The sequence below is a fragment of the Mus pahari genome, chromosome 3 (assembly GCF_900095145.1).
Source record: "Mus pahari chromosome 3, PAHARI_EIJ_v1.1, whole genome shotgun sequence".
Lineage (NCBI taxonomy): Eukaryota > Metazoa > Chordata > Mammalia > Rodentia > Muridae > Mus > Mus pahari.
In genome coordinates this window covers 79,266,532-79,285,660 of record NC_034592.1, presented here as the reverse complement: position 1 = coordinate 79,285,660, position 19,129 = coordinate 79,266,532, and the positions used below count along the sequence as shown (strand labels likewise).

General features: G+C 41.2%; 1 protein-coding gene across 1 annotated transcript in view; it reads left to right on the top strand.

Annotated features, from left to right (window-relative positions):
- The first annotated feature begins 1,090 nt into the window (after nt 1-1,090).
- The window catches only part of Hsd17b12 (hydroxysteroid 17-beta dehydrogenase 12), a 124,814-nt gene continuing 106,775 nt past the window's right edge, over nt 1,091-19,129 (top strand). Inside the window, exon 1 of the mRNA XM_021193400.2 lies at nt 1,091-1,319. Within this exon, the coding sequence (XP_021049059.1) occupies nt 1,160-1,319 (160 nt within the window). The 5' untranslated portion in view covers nt 1,091-1,159. The remainder of the gene's footprint in view (nt 1,320-19,129) is intronic.

The window sequence follows — 19,129 nt, the reverse complement described above, 5'->3', positions numbered from 1 at the left end:
AAAGAAAAAAAGATTTGGGAAGAGGTATAAAGAGACCCAGTACCTCCCACCAAAGCCATGTTTTAGGTTCTGATGTGCAGTTATGGTTTAAGAATGGGCCAGAGTAATAAAAAAAAAAAAAAATCTAAGCAAGTCAAAGTGTGGTCCAGTCAGCTTATCACTGGCCCCTCATTGCCTCCCCTGTAAGTTGCTCTGAAAGTGTTTGCCCACGTTTTAGGTTTTCTTTTACCCCAGCATGAAGTCCCTAGATGGGGGTGAATCGATTCCTGTGTTGATTTCATTGTTTTAATAGTCTTACAGTCAAAGTACAGGACACAAATATCTCTTTAATATCCTCCCACAATACACAAGTGATTTTGGTTTTTACTGGACCAGATCCAGTAAAAAAATTGAGTTTCCCAGAATTGCTCCATAAGCTCAGTTCTTGTAGAATACTTTTCATTCATCTTACAACTGTTAACGCTACTCCATAGTAGAGTTTTCTGGAATTCCGAATTATTGGGAACAAGTATGAAGTTCATTGTGGGAGCTAAGGCAGTCATTCAGAAAATGGAGCGAAAGCGCGCTCCGCAGACAAAGGGGAACCGTATGCTTTCATCCGGAAAGCCTGAGGAATTAACAATCCGAAAGTGGTTATTACTAAGACTAAACACAAGTACTGCTCCTGCTCCTCGCGAAATTCTACTACATCCTTCCCTTTCCGGTTCCATTCCTTCCTGAAACCCGGTTAGGTATCACTGACCAATCAGCGCGCAGCCTTCCGCAGTCGTAAGGGCCGCCTCTGCCAATGAGAGATCCCTGCTCTTCGGTGGTGCGAGGTAAAGCTTGTGGGCGGAGCCAAACGTTGAGTGGCTTGTGAGCGAGCCACTGTCTTAATACGGAAATGCCGTGCTGAGCGGCGCCGAAAGGGAGTGTGGGCGGGGCTACGAAACGGAGACTAACCAATGGGAGACACAGAACTTTCACAGGAAAGAGAAGTCACCAATAGCCACATGGATATGACTTTGTAGGCGGGTCTTAGACCTAAAGCGTTCAAAGAGCGGCGTCTGTTCGCTGCGTCTTCGCCGTCACGGCCGGCACCGCCTCCTCGTCCCATTCATTCGTTTTTTTTTTTTTTTCCTTCTCCATTCACCGTAGTAGTGAGGCCTAGTCACGAGCGATGGAGTGCGCTCTCCCGGCGGCCGGCTTCCTGTACTGGGTGGGCGCGAGCACCATTGCCTACCTGGCCCTGCGAGCTTCGTACTCGCTCTTCAGGGCCTTTCAGGTGTGGTGCGTGGGCAACGAGGCCTCGGTCGGCCCGCAGCTCGGAGAATGGGCAGGTGAGTGGAACGACAGCAGTGACCACGCCGTGGCCCTCGCTCCCGGGTCGCTGGCGCTCAGCGAGCCAGCTCAGGAGCACGGAAACTTCTCCAGACCCTGAGCGTACTGGCGGGCTCTGGGTGATCTGACCTGCTGCCTGGCGGGCACGGAGAAGACCTTTCTTCGTTCCCCCGGCTTATCCTGCTGTAGCCATTCTGGGTAGGCGGCCGGAGTCAGGCGCATTGTCCGCTGTGCCCCTTGCAGTGTTGTTGTTGTTGTTGTTTTTAAATAAAGTTTTTCACTTGGCTTGAAAACTGGCCCTGTGCTATGGATGAGAGCATAGGTGAAGATAGGAAGAAGGGTTGCAAGGGACAACGAGTTTCAGAAGTTCCGATCTTGGGAAACTTGATTCTCCAGTTACTTGAATTGGGTTTGTTTCATGTAATTTAACAAGTCCTTTTTGCGGGGGAGGTGGAGGCGGTGTCGGAGGAAATCTTGATAAATTATTCTGGAGTTTCAATGACGAAGAAGCTCTATTCTGGGGAAACGTATCTTCGTATCGTATTCAGTACTTTTTGCAAGAGTTTGCGAAAAAAATGTTTTCACAAAAAGGGAACAAAACACGCGAACCTTGTTCTTTACAGTTAACAGATCTTAAAAATGAGAACGAAGGTCGTATCAGAGAAGTTGAGAAAATCCTGGTTCTGTCCTCTTACCTTTGTTTCTATTTTTTATAGGGCTTTAAAACAAACAAACAAAAACTCATGTAATCATGTACATGTGGCACTCTGCTGTTTTGTAACTCACTGTTCACGACTTAAACATTTTACAGAATTTTGGGGTGCGGTTGCCTACAGACTAAACCAAGACAGAAATCATGTTACTTTTCAGGTTTGTTCTGTTCATTAAAGAACATTTAAACAACTTACTAGAAAAGACATGAATGACAATTAATCTTTTGGGACAACACCCTAGTAATAGGAGAAAATATTTCAAGTAGAAATGAATTTGTGAACCCCTTTCCTCGATGTGGGGCAAACTGATTTTTATACAACTTTTCAAAATCATTTGTTATCTTTTCATAGTCCCTGGGGAAAAAGTGCTCGCTGTGATTAAGATTCAGATTATATACTTTCACAATTGTCTTGGTCAGTTTCTTTGTTGTCAGCTTGGAAAAAGTTGTTTATTGCTTCATTTTTATTTTTTAAGCCAATGCAACAGTAATCCCATAGGAAATCAGTTATCCAATAAAATGAAACTTGCAAAGAAAGTGTTGCTTTGGCTTTATTATTGTAAATTGTTTATACAGTCTAAAACTCAGAGTGAAAGGCAGGGGCTTGCTATGTTCAAGGTAGGTTTGGCTCAATCCAGATAAAAGGAAACTGGTGAGTTAGGGAAGGAAGCATTTATGTAAGATTTAGAAAAGAAACTTGAACTAGAACATTGGGATATGAGAGAGAACCATGGTGTCCTAATGGAAGTGAAGTATTGTTAGGGTCAATTGTTTGGGGTTTTGGATTTTTTTTTTTTTTTTTTTTAAATGCTTAAGCAGAAGAAACGATAAGCAAGATGGCTTAGCAGGTAAAGGCACCTGGCCTACCTACACTTGACAGACAGCCTGATTTCCATGCTCAGGATTATCCACAGAGGAGAGACTGACTCAACACGTTGTCTTCCGACTTCTCTCCACATGAATGCTTTGGTACAGATACCACCTCCCCAGATAAAACAGCATCCCCCCTCCAGGGGGGGGGGATGTCAAATAAGTGGTCACTTGTAACTCATAAACATCTGTATGTAACCTAGATCTCCCTAACTCTTCAAATTCAGATATTTCAGAACTAGGATTCAGATGAATTCTTCGCAGCGGTTGGGTGGGTGCAGCGTACTATTTAGAAAACAGACAGCAGAGGCAGCGCTTAGGGTCTCGGGTAAGCTGCGGTTAGGCATTGATTTGGGGAGAGTTGGAATAGGATCGCTCTCTTAATCTTGAGTGCTCATTCCTCTGTGATCTGTAAATAAGTGCTAGTGGGAAGCATTCTTAGGGTGTTCTGATTTCAGTTAGTGATGTTAATTTATCTTCTTCTCTGTAGACAGTTAGTTTATTCTGTAGAAATTAGTAGTGGTTCAGTTTTTGTCAACTTGGCATAAGCTTGGGTCATCTGGGAGGAGGAGATCTAAGTTGAGAAAATGCCCTGATCAGATTGACCTGTAGGCAGGTCTGTGAGGGCATTCTGCCTATTAGTGATTGAGGTAGGAGGCTGTACCATCCCTGGGCCCTGGACTGTATAAAACACTGAGTCAAGAGGAGCGAGGCAGTGAGTGTTCCTTCATGGCCTCTGCTTCAGTTTCTGCCTCCAGGTTCCTGTCTTGCATCCCTCTCTCACTTTCCCCCATGGTCTGTGGTCTGAAGTTGCAAGTGAAATAAACCGTTTCTTCCCTAAGTTGTTTTTGGTCATGGCCTCTATCATAGTAGTTGAAAGCAAACTAGGACATAATTGTTGAATTAATAGGATAATAAAATTGTTAAGTTTAAATTGTATAAGCAAATGAATTTGTGTAGATCGGTTCCAATGCCACTAAATGCTATTTGTAGATAAGGATACATTTGGAAAGTTACTATTTTATTTTGCTTCTTTTTTTCTTGTTCTTAGTATGACATAACACTGTTGGGTGGGGCCATGGATCTTATGCTAGTAGTCTTATGTGATTTTTTAGGGCAAAAAAAACCCTGCTCTGGCAGCTTCTTCAGGCTGGGCTCAGCTACCTGTTTCCAAGTAATGGTGAAAATGGAGGAAAGGTTACTGCAGTTGGCCATGTTGAGAGAGGAACAGATAAAGGGTCCAGTGATCCCAAGTGTGTGTTCAGCCAAAACTTTAGATTAAATCAGGGAGAAATTGGGCAAAGGGCAACTGGTATGCATAATTAAGCAGCTGTGGTCAGGGTGTGGTCTTGACCCCTACTGACTCTTCCTTGTCTCAACTTTGGTCCTTTTAGCTGGCGTGAGAAGTTCCTCTCTGTCATCCTTTACTAGTTGTCATTCTCTGAAGGGACCATTGTGGTTCCTACAGGCTGGTCACTTCTCTTCCAGGCATGTTCTCTGCCCTTGTGAACAGTGGCCAACACCTGGGGTGGAGAGTTTGTTCCTCGCCCTTCCTGGAATTTCAGAATGTACATTTACATGATTTCAGCAGCCAAAAAACAAGGACAGGCACAGAAGGAAGAGATGCCAAGCTTCCCTCTGGCATTTGGTTGCCACGTGGACCCAAGTGGGGAGCCAGTGCTGTTGTTTAGTCAAAGCAGTTTCTGAGTGTCTGATTGAGTAAGGGCCAGTGAAATGGCAAATGGAAAACTCCTGAGTAGATTGTGGTGGGGAAGCAGTGTGCTTAGTGCTCTGGGAGCTCAGGAGGGGCGTCGGAGCTGTCTCTGGAAGTGATTCCCCAGCAGAGCTCTCAAGCATCTGCCTGAGGTAGCCTGGTGAAGAGTGGCAGAACGCAGAGGCAAGAACAGCTTGCAGATACCGTTTTTTCTCTGGGGAAAAGGAAAAATGAAGGCACTGTGGTGTGAGAATTCTGTTAGAAGGGTCTGAGTGATCAGCTTGTTGAGTGGCCCAGTGTTGGGTTATTATTTTCTCAAGGAATCCCATAATACCACAGTGTGAATAGAAAAGCCTCTCTCAAAAGGATAGCTTTGTTTGAGTTTCTGACTTTTGATTTTTCTCCCTAGCAAAACAAGGTAAATTTTGTCTTCTCTCCAGCTGGGAATTCGATACTCTGCTTTCTAAAAAGTTATTTGTACCACCATTAAGTGATGTTACTATTTCAATAACCTAGTCATAGGAGGAATGGAGGGAGGGCTAGACAACCTAAGAACTTTAACAATGGGGACCTCTCAAGGGTGTTATGTTGTAATATCATTAACAGATTGGCTTTAGAATCATCTGGGCAAAGGCAAACTTTTTTGCTCACTAAGTGACCTTAAACAAAGATAGCTAACCTCTAAGTATAACTTCATCTTTTAAGTGAGATAAATACATTTCTAGTGTAGTCTTGTGCATTTTCATGGGTGATAAGCAATCTTTATCATATTTTATTCATACAAAGCACATATATTTGATTAGTGGGGATTGTTGGAATGAAGAAACACAGCTAACTTCATTCTAACGATCTGAAGTTATAAAAGGATCATTGGGAGGTAATGAGCCTGGCCACAGGAGAATTCTGTGCTTGGTAAAATCTTACCAGGCAGTTCTTTGTGTTTAGCTCCCTTCAGTAAGGAAAAGCTAGGATAGACTTAGACAGATTCAGTTGTGTGCAGTTTTTCAAGTACATTTGAAAAACCTTGAGGTTATCTTTGATCCTTCTCCAAATATAATCTGTTAGGAAATTCCTTTGACTCAAATTTCAAGGTATACAGATGCTCTCATTTCTTAGCCTTACAAATTAGCCTTCTGTGTGCTTTCCCAGTGGCTCCTCTGTAGATGGGCTGTGGAAAGCTTGTGCCCACTGTCATCACCAGTCCACTTCTTTTTCTTAGGAGATGGGAAGCATTAGCAGGGATAGACCCTGGGCAGCTCCTGAGCCTTCAGTGTTGCTGACTCAGTACCCAGCCGCTGGTGTAGCTCAAGGTTATGGTACGGGGACATTCAACTCTTCCTGCTACAGTCCTGGGCTTCAGGGAATTGGGCCTGTCAGCTGTCAGTGCATGGCTCCTCAGCACTAGAGCATTAGAGCTAGTGATTCTCAATGGTGTCTGGAGCTTGCAGCAACTGCTGTGTTGGCTCTTCACAGCTAGTGTTTCCCTACAGCCTCAGCACTGCAGTCTGCTCCTGGCTGTGATCTGGGATTCTTCAGCTTCCTTCTAACTTCCTCTGTTAACATACCTCTGCTGAGTATGCCTAGGGCTGAGATGCCTAGGAGGTGCCTGCTTTTGTGTTACCTGCTCAGACTCTTCCACCATGGTAATGATCTAGAGCCAATGAGAATGCTGCTCATCCAAATCTCACCAATCTCCTTAGTCTGCTAGCTGCTATGGGTGGGGAGGTGCTCCTCTCCAGCCAGAGTAAGGACAGTAAGATCAGGGTGGCTGTGGGTGGTCCAGTCATCTAAGTGTCATCTGAAGCTTTCATAACTCAAGTAAAGACTCCTGGAGCAATAGCCATCACAATCAGGGGTTCTGGCAGCTGGCTTCATGGCTCTCTGGGGGTATTGGGGGCTTGAGTAGTCTTTGGGTGTCAAAGGCTGGATTACATTCCTCCTAGACTGGTGGAAGATTTAACACCTGGAGCTGCCATGATATCAGTTTGAGGATCCAGAAGGAGTGACTGCTTGATGGACAGCTCTGGGGGTGGTTCCCTGAAATAGCCGAAGCTGCAATTGTTACAGAGTTCATGGACCTTCAGCATATTAACATGTCCTGTAGAGCAGATGTGGCCTGCTGGATTTGCCTGTCACTTAGCATCACCCTTCAGCAATGCTCTTTACAAGAAGTCTTATTCAAAATTTTCTGGGGACCAATAGACAAAGTTCAACAAGTGGCCAGTTTGCTTCCTATATTCAGTTGCTAGAATCATGCTGTTCTTACAGCATCTGGACTAGAGAGTGCTAGCTCTTACTGAACCTGCCACTGCAGACCCTCTTTATTAGTGTTGCCTGAGTGCCTCTTTACAGAACACTTTGTATAAGTCTACTGTTACATAAAACTCCACAGTCAAATTTCTCCTTATACTTGCACAGAATTTAACTTCATGAACATCAAGTTATTAGCATATTTTGATTTATATTTCTGACATGATCTCTTTATGAATTCTTTAAAATAGATTGAGGATTGGAGAGATGGCTCAGCAATTAAGAGTGCTGGCTACTCTTCCAGAGGACCTAGGTTCAGTTCCCACCACCCATATGGTGGCCATCACAACCATTACTAACTCAAGGTCATCCGCCCTCCTTGGGCACCAGGCACACACATGATACCCATACACATAAAATAAAATACAATCTGTGTTCTGTGTGTGCATGCATGCCTGTGTGTGTGTGTGTGTGTGTGTGTGTGTGTGTGTGTGTGTGTGTCAGTCAGCAGGTGCTAGAAACCCAACCCATATCTTCTGGAAGAACAGTCAATGCTCTTAACCACTTAGTTACCTTTCCAGGCTCTATGCATGCTTTCTTGACTTTATCTATGCACAGTTTTCTGTGTACCAAATTTAACCAGGTGTTGAATATTGATTTTGTTGTATGAGATGGTCTTTCTCCTATTTTGCACTCATCTTCACACTTTTTGCTTATAAATTCTGTCCGCTTTTTAGAGCATTGTGATTTTTTTCTTTCAAGGACAACACATACAGAAAGAAGTCACTGCACATTTTAGAGCTATGACAATGCTTTGTGTGTGTGTTTGCCTATTTGTCACCTTAGTTGTGTGTGTATGGGCTTGTATATGTTACATGTGCATTACACCCAGGTGAATGAGATAATGTCATTTGTTCTAAACTATAAGCCCTTCAGGAGTTTATTAGAATTTTATTTAGTGAATATCCTGTTATGTTTGGAAGTGGGTGTTTAGCTTTATTTTTGCATTTTGCAGAGTAATTTGTATATCTCCCCCTCTTGGTTTTTTTTTTTTTTTTTTTTTTTTTGGTTTTTCGAGACAGGGTTTCTCTGTATAGCCCTGGCTGTCCTGGAACTCACTTTGTAGACCAGGCTGGCCTCGAACTCAGAAATCCGCCTGCCTCCGCCTCCCGAGTGCTGGGATTAAAGGCGTGCGCCACCACGCCCGGCCCCCTCTTGGTTTTAAAACTCCCAAGTATCACATACCTCTGAAAAAACTAGATTGAAATTAATCAAGGCTGTTCAGACAAAGACTGGTTACAAAATTATGACAGTGAGAAATCTATGGGACATTTTCTTAATTAGTTATTGATATGGGGGGGGGGGCTCAGCTCACTGTGTGTGTTGTGACTCCTGGGCAGGTAGCTGGGTTGTGTAAGTAAGCTGAGGAGCAAGCCAGTAAGCAGCATTTCTCCATGACCTATGTTTTAGTTCCTGTCTTGGTTTCCTCTGATAATGAACTGTGACCTGAAAGCCAAATCTTTTCCCTCCAGCATGCTTTTGGTCATAGTGTTTATCACAGCATGAGAAGGCACACTAAGACATGGTTGCCCACTGGGGCATTGACAGCCATCAAAAGCTGCATTCCTGAAGAAAACTGATCCCCCTTTCCTGTCAATTCCTAGTAGTTTCTCAGCTAATGAGCTGGAATTTTGGTTGGCTGGATTTTGTGTAGGTCTTGTGAATGCAGTTGGAACTGCAGGGGTTGTTCTGTGTTTTGTGTTCCTGTTGTACACCAGTCCTCCACTACCTCTGACTCTACGAGTTTTGAAAGTGAAATATAGTCAGTCCTTGAGTGGCATGACAGGCTAACCTTTCTTCATCTGTGGTTTAGGAGATAGACACTGCCCCACTTAAATACTTAAATATTAATAGCATCTTGGTAACACCTTTATTCATGCTCATATTTTCCTTGTAAAAATGTTCTGGATAGTTTTCTATCTAGAAAGGTCCCCCTTGCCCCCCAATTAAAGTGAATAAAATCTTGCTAATTGGGAAAGCTAAGATGGATTTGTAGAAATTGAAATTCTAACATACTTAGTCAAAATAGTTTCTGAAAAAAATTTGAGTTTCTGATGAAATGAATCCAAGCCTTCTAGAACCTTCAGCTCTTTTTAAAAGAAATTCTTTTTTTGTTTGGATCTCATATAGCCAAGGCTGACTTTGAACCCACTATGTAGTCAAGGATGCTCGTGCCCTTTGGATCTTTCCGCCCCCCACATCTCAAATGTTGGGATTGCAGGTTAGTGTAATCATGCCTGGTGTAACTTTTAGACTTTTATTTTAAAATACTGGAAACAGCTCCAGATTTCTTAGAAAAATTCTTTAGTAGTAAAGACATATATGCAGAAACAGCAACTGCAAGAAACATAAACACACCACTGAGTCGGTTCTTGTCAGGTCATAACAAGGAAAATAAACTACACAATCAAGATTACGCATGTTTAGAGAAAGGCCAGTGAGCTGGATAGTTGAGTGTCCTAAGGCAGATGGTTGGTTACAGCGCTGTAGATTAAGAGCACTAACTGGAGCTTGGACAGCGGCTGTGATGGCGGAGTGGTGAAGAAAGTGCTTGGGGCTGCATTAGAGGAAAAGAGCAGAGATGATTTGTGGTGTCCAGAAAGCCTCCCCAATCTGAAATGTACCCTAAATTCAATGCCCCCAAGTATGTGGCACCCACAAAATTTTAGATCTGGGAGCTTATGATTTTAGATTTGTTGCTTAGTACTCAGCTGCTGAAGTTTATGCAAATGTTCCAAATTTTAAAGAATTCTAACAAATCCTGAAACACTTCTGTTCCTGTACATTTTGGGTAGCCAATCTGTAACAATGAGATTGCTGGTGAGAACACATTTTATTATGCATTCCTCCAATTTGTATAAGGAAAAAGATGGCCCTCTTTGTGCAAGAGCCTGAAGATGTAAAGAAAGCATAGGGATCTCTAGCTCTGCAGGGCACCATTATGCCGCTCATTTCATGGACCCTACTACACATTAAGAGTGGTGCATTGGGAGGCGCTTGTTTATTTTGTGTAGTGTTGCAAGCTAAGTTAGTGGATCCAATATCTCTAGGGTCTCACTCAGCTGTGCTCATAACCCTGATTTTACTGATTCTGTTGATGACAATGAATTGCCAAAGAAATATTGCATAGATTTAGTGTATGCTTCTCAAGGCGGTCAGGAAAGGGTACAGTTTCTTTTAGAAATTTAAATAATCAATTTTAAAGTTCCCTTAGCATTTACAGCATGTGGAAAACTCATTCTCTAGATTGGTTTTTCTCTAATGATTGGCATTAACTGCTCACAGTTAAGCTAGCTTCAAGTAGAAATACTGCCATCCAAGCTCAAATGACAGCCAAGACTCCTGTCCTGTCACATAAACAGTGCTGGTGCAGTAACAAGCTCTCTAATTCTGCACAAGCAATCCTAGAATTTTGCTATGCATCAGGAGCTTATATATGTCCCAGTACCTAGCATCGCCTGTCCTGTGAAAGGAGGCAGTGATGCCCGTAGGTAATGTGAACAGAGAGAACAAACAGCTCCACATCAGGCTGGGCAGCAACATTCTCACATTCTGGACTACACTACGCTGACTTCATGAGATGTTATTGTAACGGTGACATTTGCAGAGTCTTTTTTGAGTATTCTCAAATGATTCCACGTCAACCTTGTGAAGCAGGTTAGCACTGGTTTGCTGTTTCCACAAAATATACCGGTGCCAGGGAACAAAACAGCGGTGGGTGTAAGTAAGGGTTATACAGCGAGCAAATGTCAGGAAAATTGAATCTTGGTTTCTTTTTTTTTTTTTTTTTGGTTTTTATTTTTTTTTTTTTTTTTTTTTTTAAACTTTAAATTCCATGCTCTTTCCAATTTACTCTGAGAGTTTCTCAGTAAGGGTGATTTTAAGGCAATCTGAACTACATGCACAAGAGCTCACAGTTGAAGCATTCCTCAAATGTTGCTTAAATGTGAAAGGTCCATTCATGTCATGGCTATATCTAAACTAGCAGGACTTAGAAGAATCAGGTGTGCTTGTTCAAAATAGATTCTAGGACTTCTACAGACCTACTTAGTCCAAAGCTCTAAGAAAAGAGTGTGAAGTGTGTGTGTGTGTCTGTGTGTGTGTGTTCATTCTCCCCTTCTCTACTTTGTCCCTGTGTAGCCCAGGCAAACTTGGAATTCACTAGGTGACCCAGGCTGATCTTAAACTTAGCCTCCTGTTGAGACACTGGGATTACAAAGGTGTTACCTCCCCTGTCCTGAAAATTTATTTTTAATCAATAAGGATTTCTTAAAAAATAACAAAAACAAAAACTAGTACATTTATTTATTTGGGGCCAGGGTACACACATGACACAGTGTGCCTGTGGAAATCAGGGACTTGAAAGAGCCAGTTCTCTTCTTTCACTATGGGAGTCCTGCCTCGTCAGGCTTGACAGCAGATGCATTTGATGCATTTACCTGCTTAGCCATCTTGTCACAGATAAAAATTCTTAAGGAGGGGTTAGCAGCTAAGAGCACCTGCTCTGTAATCAGAAGATCCCAACACCGGTGTAATAAGCTTGATGCTCCCACAAATACCTGCAACCCCAGCTATTGGGGTGGGGTCAGTGGAGACAGCTTTCACTGGGTTACTAGGCTTCCAGTCTAGCTGAGAAAGCAGGAGAGAATCTGCCTCAGAAGGAACTGGACTCTGCATGTGCCTAGGAGTAAGCATCCACATATGCACATATGCATGCATTCAACTCACACACATTTACACACATATGCATGCATTCATCTCACACACATTTACACACATATGCATGCTCACTTGCTTGCTCACTCGCTCGCTCCCTTCCCTCCCTGCCAAAAGAAACTATTCTTAAGATGCCATCACTTTATGAAACTATTATGGTCAGCTTCCTCAATCCATGTAGACTTTCTTGTATCTGTTTTTGAGAGCAGGGCTTGATTTTTGACAGTGTTAAAACTTCAGTGTTTCTGTATTTAATATGTACCTTTAAATTTGACAGTTCAATGGAGATTCTTTTATTGGTCAATTCTGTTTGTGTGTTTGAAATAGATTAAAGACAGGAAAACATTTGGTTCTCAGTATATTGCTCTGTGCTCCGAGCTTCAGGAGCACCTCTGCTGTGTCCCAGTTGTCCCTGGTTGGAAGCTGGGATTGAGGACAGGGAGGAGTTGGGCAAATAGAATTTTTTAATTTTGCTTTTTTAGGTAGATCTACAGAAATGTAGCTGAAAGTTTTGAAAATTTAACAGTAAAGAGCTGAGAAAATAGTGTTTGTTATTTTTTCTATTGGTGATTGATTTTTATTGGCTCAATATTCTTAGTTTATTTCTTTCTTATACTTAGAGAAAAGAAACTTTTAAGTCTGTTTTCTTATAAGTGGGTTTTTTTTAAAAAGATTTATTTATTATTATATGTAAGTACACTGTAGCTGTCTTCAGACACACCAGAAGAGGGCATCAGATCTCATTACGGGTGGTTGTGAGCCACCATGTGGTTGCTGGGATTTGAACTCAGGACCTTCNGAAGAGCAGTCAGTGCTCTTACCTGCTGAGCCATCTTGCCAGCCCCCAAGTGGGTTTTTTTAATTTCCTTTTTTTTTTTTTTTTTTTTGTGGGGCTGGAGATATGGCTCAGTGGTTAAGAGTGCTTTCTGCTCTTCCAGAGGACTTGAGTTTGGTTCCCAGCACCCACATGGTGTAGATCATAATTACTTAACATCTGCAGGGGATCCAGTTCTTTTCTGGGCACTGCATTCTTGTGCACACTCCACCAACATATAACAAAATATAAATGTTTTAAAAGATCATTTTTTTAAATTAGTTTGAGTTACTTCTTAGTGAAGCTTCTTTTTTTCTGTATTTTATTTTTCTTTCTATTTATTTTTGAAGAATGTTTCTCCAGGTGGTGTAGGCTGATGTAGATCAGGCTGGCCCCTGCCTCTGGAATGCTGCCACTGATGAACTTGTTTTATTTTTTGAGACATATTTACTGTTGCCCAAGCTGGCCTTTGAATTTTCGATTTGTCTGTTTCAGCCTTCTGAGGGCTGGGATTACTTGATGACTCTTGTGGATGCAGGTGTATGTGCATGTATGTTTTTAGAGACATGGTCTTGTATTAGTCTAGGGATCACCAAGTAGAGTAGGGTGGCTGACTAGGAAGCGCCAGGTATTTTCTTGTTTACCTCCTCAGCACTGGGATTATAGCGTGTACCACCCTCATCTCTTTTTAAATGTGGGTTTTGTTGATTAAATTCTGGTCCATCAGTTTACCAACTGAATGAACAATCTCCCCAAATTGTCATGGTGATTCTTTAAACAAAAATTGTTTTTTAGATTTATTTTATGTGTATGAGTGTTTGACTTGCATATATGAATGTGAACCACGTATATTTGTATATTCCTGGTGCCCCTAGACACCAGAAGAAGGAACCAAGTCCCCTGGAACCGGAGTTACAGAAGCCAACTTGTGGGTGCTGGTAACCAAACACACTGTTCTGTAAGAACAGTATATATACTAAACTGCTGAACCATCTTGGACCTTTTAGAATGGTTCTTTAAAGAGTCAATATGAAGGGTAGAAGTAGGAGGATCAGAGGTTTAACATTATCCTTGGCTACATAGTAAATTTGAGGCCAACCTGGGCTGCATGAGACACTATAGAAAAAACAACCACCAAAAATCAAACAAAAATGCAGTAGATTGAATAGGATAGCACTGTTGGTGGCATTTAAAAATATTTTTCCTTTAGACTTTATTTTGTTTGTTTGTTTGTTTAGTTGTTTTTTCAAGACAGGGTTTCTCTGTGTATTCCTCACTATCCAGGAACACTCTTTGTAGAACAGGTTGACCTTGAGCCCCCCCTCCCTCCCTCTCTCTCTCTCTCTCTCACACACACACACACACACACACACACACACACACACACACACACACACACACACACACACACACACACACACACACACACACACACACACACACACACACACACACACACACACACACACACACAACTGACCTTGAACTCTGGCTATCATCTGCTGGGATTTAAATGAGCTAACATCGCCCTGCTAGTTTTGTTTTTTTAAGTTTTTAGGAGACTAAGGGTGAATCCAGGGATTGTAGGAGATAGTGGTGTCCACTAAAGGAGGAGGGCGGGGACTGAGTAAGGAAGTCAGATGAGAGAGAGGAAGCAAAGACCATAAGCCTTTTCTTTTTTTTAAAAGTAAATATATGTTCATGGAGGTAAGGGAGACAGCAAAGTTCAGAGAACTCTGAAGTGTTGGAGGTCTGTGCATTGACAGAATATGAAAAGAAGGAGCAGGCATTGAGAAAACAAGTACTGCTCTTTCAGGTTCTGAATAATATCCACATAATCCTACCATAGGTCAACACCAGGCTGAGCTCAGTGCTTTCCGTTCTGTGTGTGAATCCTTCCGCACAACAATCGGTGTCAGACTTGTATGCTGTAGTTTATAGTAAGAAGAGAGTTTGGAGGCTCAGCATATAATGTTTTAGGGAAGGGAGAGAGATCATTGTTTTTGATCAGTCTGAGTATATCTCCCAAAGCACTTTGTACTGTATGTTGATAAATCAGTTTACCGTTTCCTTTTTGGACAGGAAGTATATATAGTATAGGGAAATGAAAGAGCTGAATCAGTATCCCACTTTTATATTTTGGTCAGCTGCTCTGTGTCTCCCCCCACTCCCCAGTTATGTTTGTCTAAAAACCCTCACCTTGTCCATCTTCTGAGATGTTTGACATCAAACGTCTTGACAGCAATGTAAACTTACAAGCATTATGCATTCTCTGGTCTTCAGGCCTTTTTCCCACTTCCATTTTCAATTAGATACCTAAAAATAGAATTGTCCCATGATTCAATCAAACTGTGTGAGATTCAGATCACTGCAAGGTTTATTTTGGGTTCTGCTGCAGCTTTGTCATGATCAACACCTGATTCTCTTTTTGATGTGATTATCTAATATATGTCAATTTTAGAAGATAACTAAAATAGACTTCCCCCCTACAATTTTGTTAACGTAAGCTCTATTTCTGAATTAAAAGTTCAGTTAGTTTAATCACAGTGTTAAAGACTTAACCTTAAGCTTTGATCTTAATAGGCATAAGAAGTATGGAAATGAATCAAGGATATAGTAAAATTATTACTAATGCAGTGACATTTCAACTGCTATATAATTAGAAGATTTTGTGCTTGACATAACTCCTATTATTTTATTATAGACATTAGTCTAAGAGACTGTTACAAGTTCATGTCATTTCTCCTTCAGTATCCCACTGTTCTCATCTCAGGCTAAGAGGAAATTTTTTTGTTAAGATTTTTATTCTTATTTCAAAATCAGATTCTTTTAGAATTATGCTGTTATGACCTAACAGTACTTATTTATAGCTAAAGTAAACTCTTTGAACCAGAGATTTAGCTCAGTGGTAGATTAACATGAATGAAGTCCTGGGTTCAGGTCCTAGAAGGACAAAGAAAGAAAAAAGTAATATTTTGAAATGAGATATTTTTCAAAATTTGCTTTGAATTTTTCTTTTAAGTTGTAAGGTTAGGATTATATATAAAGATTATCAAACCTTTTAGAAATATTTGCTTCACAATATATTTGTTGGAGATTGTGAATTCTTTTTTTAGTACACACTATTAATATGACTGAATGAAATATTTTTTACTTTCTGTGTTGGATTCTCCTAGAAGCAGTTTTTGAGACAGCTAGTTGATTTGCATGATAATCCTATGAAGCACTAGTAGGGTACAAGAGATGCAAATCTAGCTAATTTAGAGAGCATTGTTAGATGGCCAGCTGAAGCTTAAAGTCACTGCAGTGTTGGCAACAATACAGGGCTCAAGAGTTCAATTAATCCAAGGCAGAGGCAGGAAGTTATGGTATTTATACACTAGAGGCCACTAGTCACTGGTTGAAGCTGTTTGAAGCTCTTAGTTGGAAGAGCCTCCACTCAGTGGAACTATTCTTTAATGTGCACTTGAGTGTCGCCACAGAGGAAGTCCATGGGTAGAGAGATGCCAACAGAATGTGTTGCTTCATAGGATGGTCAGAGAGGAGGAGTTATGGACAGAACACCACCAACTTAGCTGTAATAACCATCACAATATTTGCATTTGGTCCTATTTTATTTAAATAAAGCAATGTGCAAGAATGGGAAAGCCATTCCTGTAGATAATAAAAGAAATGCAGTAGAATGTAGCATAAGTGGATAAGTATTATATATTGTCTTGTGTTGGGTGGTGCTTTTACCATATTGTGATGGTTGGTGAATTACCCTATTAACATTTTCTGTAAATACAGGTGGCCATTAACCAAATATTGACTGTACTCATAAATTTGTGATAAGCATATGAGCTAACCTTCTTTCTCTTCGTAATCTGTGCTGATTTATAATACGGGAAATGATTTCTACTGGTCCTCTACATGGTAGCTACAACTCTTAGCTAAGTTGTAGCACATAGAGTTGGTTGCTTGTTGATAGAATCTCAAATTTGTGTAGGGAGTGAATACTTGAGAGGTGGTTGACCCACCTTTTCTTTGCCATTACATTTCAGTTATTTCCATGCTTGGTTTGTTTATCTTGGCCTTGTGTGTTGGTTAGGGATGGACAGTGGGATGCAGGTAAACGTGTACTAGAGGAAGGGCCTCTGAGACGCCTTCCTGAGCCTAGAGGAGAGTCTGAAGAGAGAATGTAGTTGTGTGAGAATGTCATGTTAGTAGGCATTCATGGGACTAGAGGAAACATACTGGGGAAAGACCTGAGACTTGATTGTAGAGTGGAAAGACAGAAAGTACTGGGATCTAGGAGCCTGGGACCAAGCCACTGACTTCACTCATGCTGGCAAGTCTTTCTTTCACCTCTCGACTGACTTTGAGATAGCAAATCCCTCTTTCCTGAAAAGGATTTCTGTTTCTTGTCACTGGATATCTCCTAAGCTATAGACTAAAGAGAAATGGAAGGAATGTTTCTTGTTTTGAGTGCAATTTCATAGTTGGTCAAAATTAGTAGATATAAAAATCAATAGCTTTTATGAACCAGGTATCATGGGCCATACCTGTAATCTTGGGGGATGGAAAAGGGAAAAAGACCTTGGCCAAAGCAATCTTCAGTAGAAAGACCAGTGCTGGAGAAATCATAATACTTGATCTCAAATTATACTGTTGAGCCATAATAACAGAAACTGCATAGTATTGGAAGGAATACAAAACAAAACAAACAAATCTATAAAACAAACATAAAATGAAGTAAAAACAAACAAAAAAAGGCATGAAGAACCAATAGAGTAGTGGACCCAGAAATAAACCTGTACAGCTATAGCCACCTTTTTTTTTTTTTTTTTTTAATTTATTTATTATTACTTACAAGTACACTGCAGCTGTCTTGAGACACACCAGAAGAGGTCATCAGATCTCATTACAGGTGGTTGTGAGCCACCATGTGGTTGCTAGGATTTGAACTTAGAACCTTCGGAAGAGCAGTCAGTGTTCTGACCTGCTGAGCTATCTCGCCAGCCCCGTCAACCTTATTTTTGACAAAAGGAATAAACAGCATATGTTGGAGAAAATGTTGCTAGAAAAACTGGTTTTCATGTGTAGAAAAATGAAACTAGATTCATATCTTCAAAAGTCATCTCAAAATGAATCAAAAACCTTAATAAGACCTAAAACTTGGAAACTGCTAGAGAAATTGCTAGGTAAAACAATTAAAAATTGAGAAGGACTTGAAAAAGAGCTCAAATACCGCAGGATTAATCCCCAAAATTGACAGAGAGACTGATGAAATTAAAAAGCTGCTGAACAGTAAAGAAATAACATTGCTGGCCATGATGGTGCATACCTTTAATTCCAGCACTCAGGAGGCAGAACCGAATGGATCTCTGTGAGCTCAAGACTGGCCTTCACAAATGAGTTTCAGACCAGCCAGAATTACAGGTGAGACTCAAAATCATTAAAGAAGTAAAGTAAGAAAGGAAGGACCATCAGAGTGAGGAAACAGTTCACTCAGCTGGGGTGGGGGAGTTTGCCAACTGTACATCAGGCAAGACATTCATATCTAGAATATATAAGCAACTGCAAGTTCATACCAAAAATCAAATTAATAAGTGTGCTAATGCATTGAATAGACAGTTCTCAAAGGAAACTTTAAAGATGGGCAACTCGATATTGTTCACCATTTCTAGCCACCATGGACCTGTGAAGTGAGCCTACTTTGAGATTTCATCCTACACTCAGTGCTTACCATCAAGAAAGCAAATAAGAAATTCAGGCTAGTTTGTGTAAAGGAGAGAGCTCTTAGTCACTGCTGGTAGATGGGCAAATGCATGAAGCCACTACAGGAATCAGTACAGAAATCTCTTAGAGAAACTAAACATAGAACTATCAAATAACCCACCAATAAGTCATTGTACCACAGAGACACTTCTATCCTGTGTTTGATACTGTGTTACTCACAGTAGCTGGGAAATGCAACCAACCTGGAGTGTGGCCATGCTCTTTTTCCCTTAGTGATGTTTGAATGGAGTGCATTAGAGATCCTGCTCTCTATCCCTGATGTTCCTTCTGTTGCTTGCATAAGCCATGACAATTGGTGATGCTTTCCACTGTGGTTTTATTTTTATTTGATTCATTGAGTTCTTATGTTTTATTGTATCTAGGTCAGATTTTTTGTTTTAATTTCCTTGCTGTTTTTCTTTTATGTTACTGACTTATCAATTATGCTGATTTTCATGCATTTGATTCATATCCTTGTTTGTATACTCTTTATTTTTAGATTAAGTATATGAATGTGTCTGAATGTCCAGTGTCCATGGAGGCCAAGATGGTATTGGATCCCCAGAAGCTAGAGTTAGAGGTGGTTGTGAACTATCTGATGTGTGTGCTAGGAATTGAATTTTGGTCCTCTGGAAGAGCACATGCTTGACTGCTGAGATCTCCCTTCGGGTTGCTGATAATTTTTACCAGTAAATTTTTTTTTTTTTTTTTTGGTGGGTGCAGCGAACTTTATTGATGGTATTCAAGAGTAGGGAGGGTTCCCTAGGCCCCTCCTGTTATTATGAGGGTCTGGGGTGGAAATTGTGAGGGAGATGCTCAGTGTTGGGGGCCAGTTGGGATAGGGACTCCTCAGCAACCCAGGGCCTCTCTCTTGCTCTCAGTGTCCTTGCTGGGGTGGGTGGTCCAGGGCTTC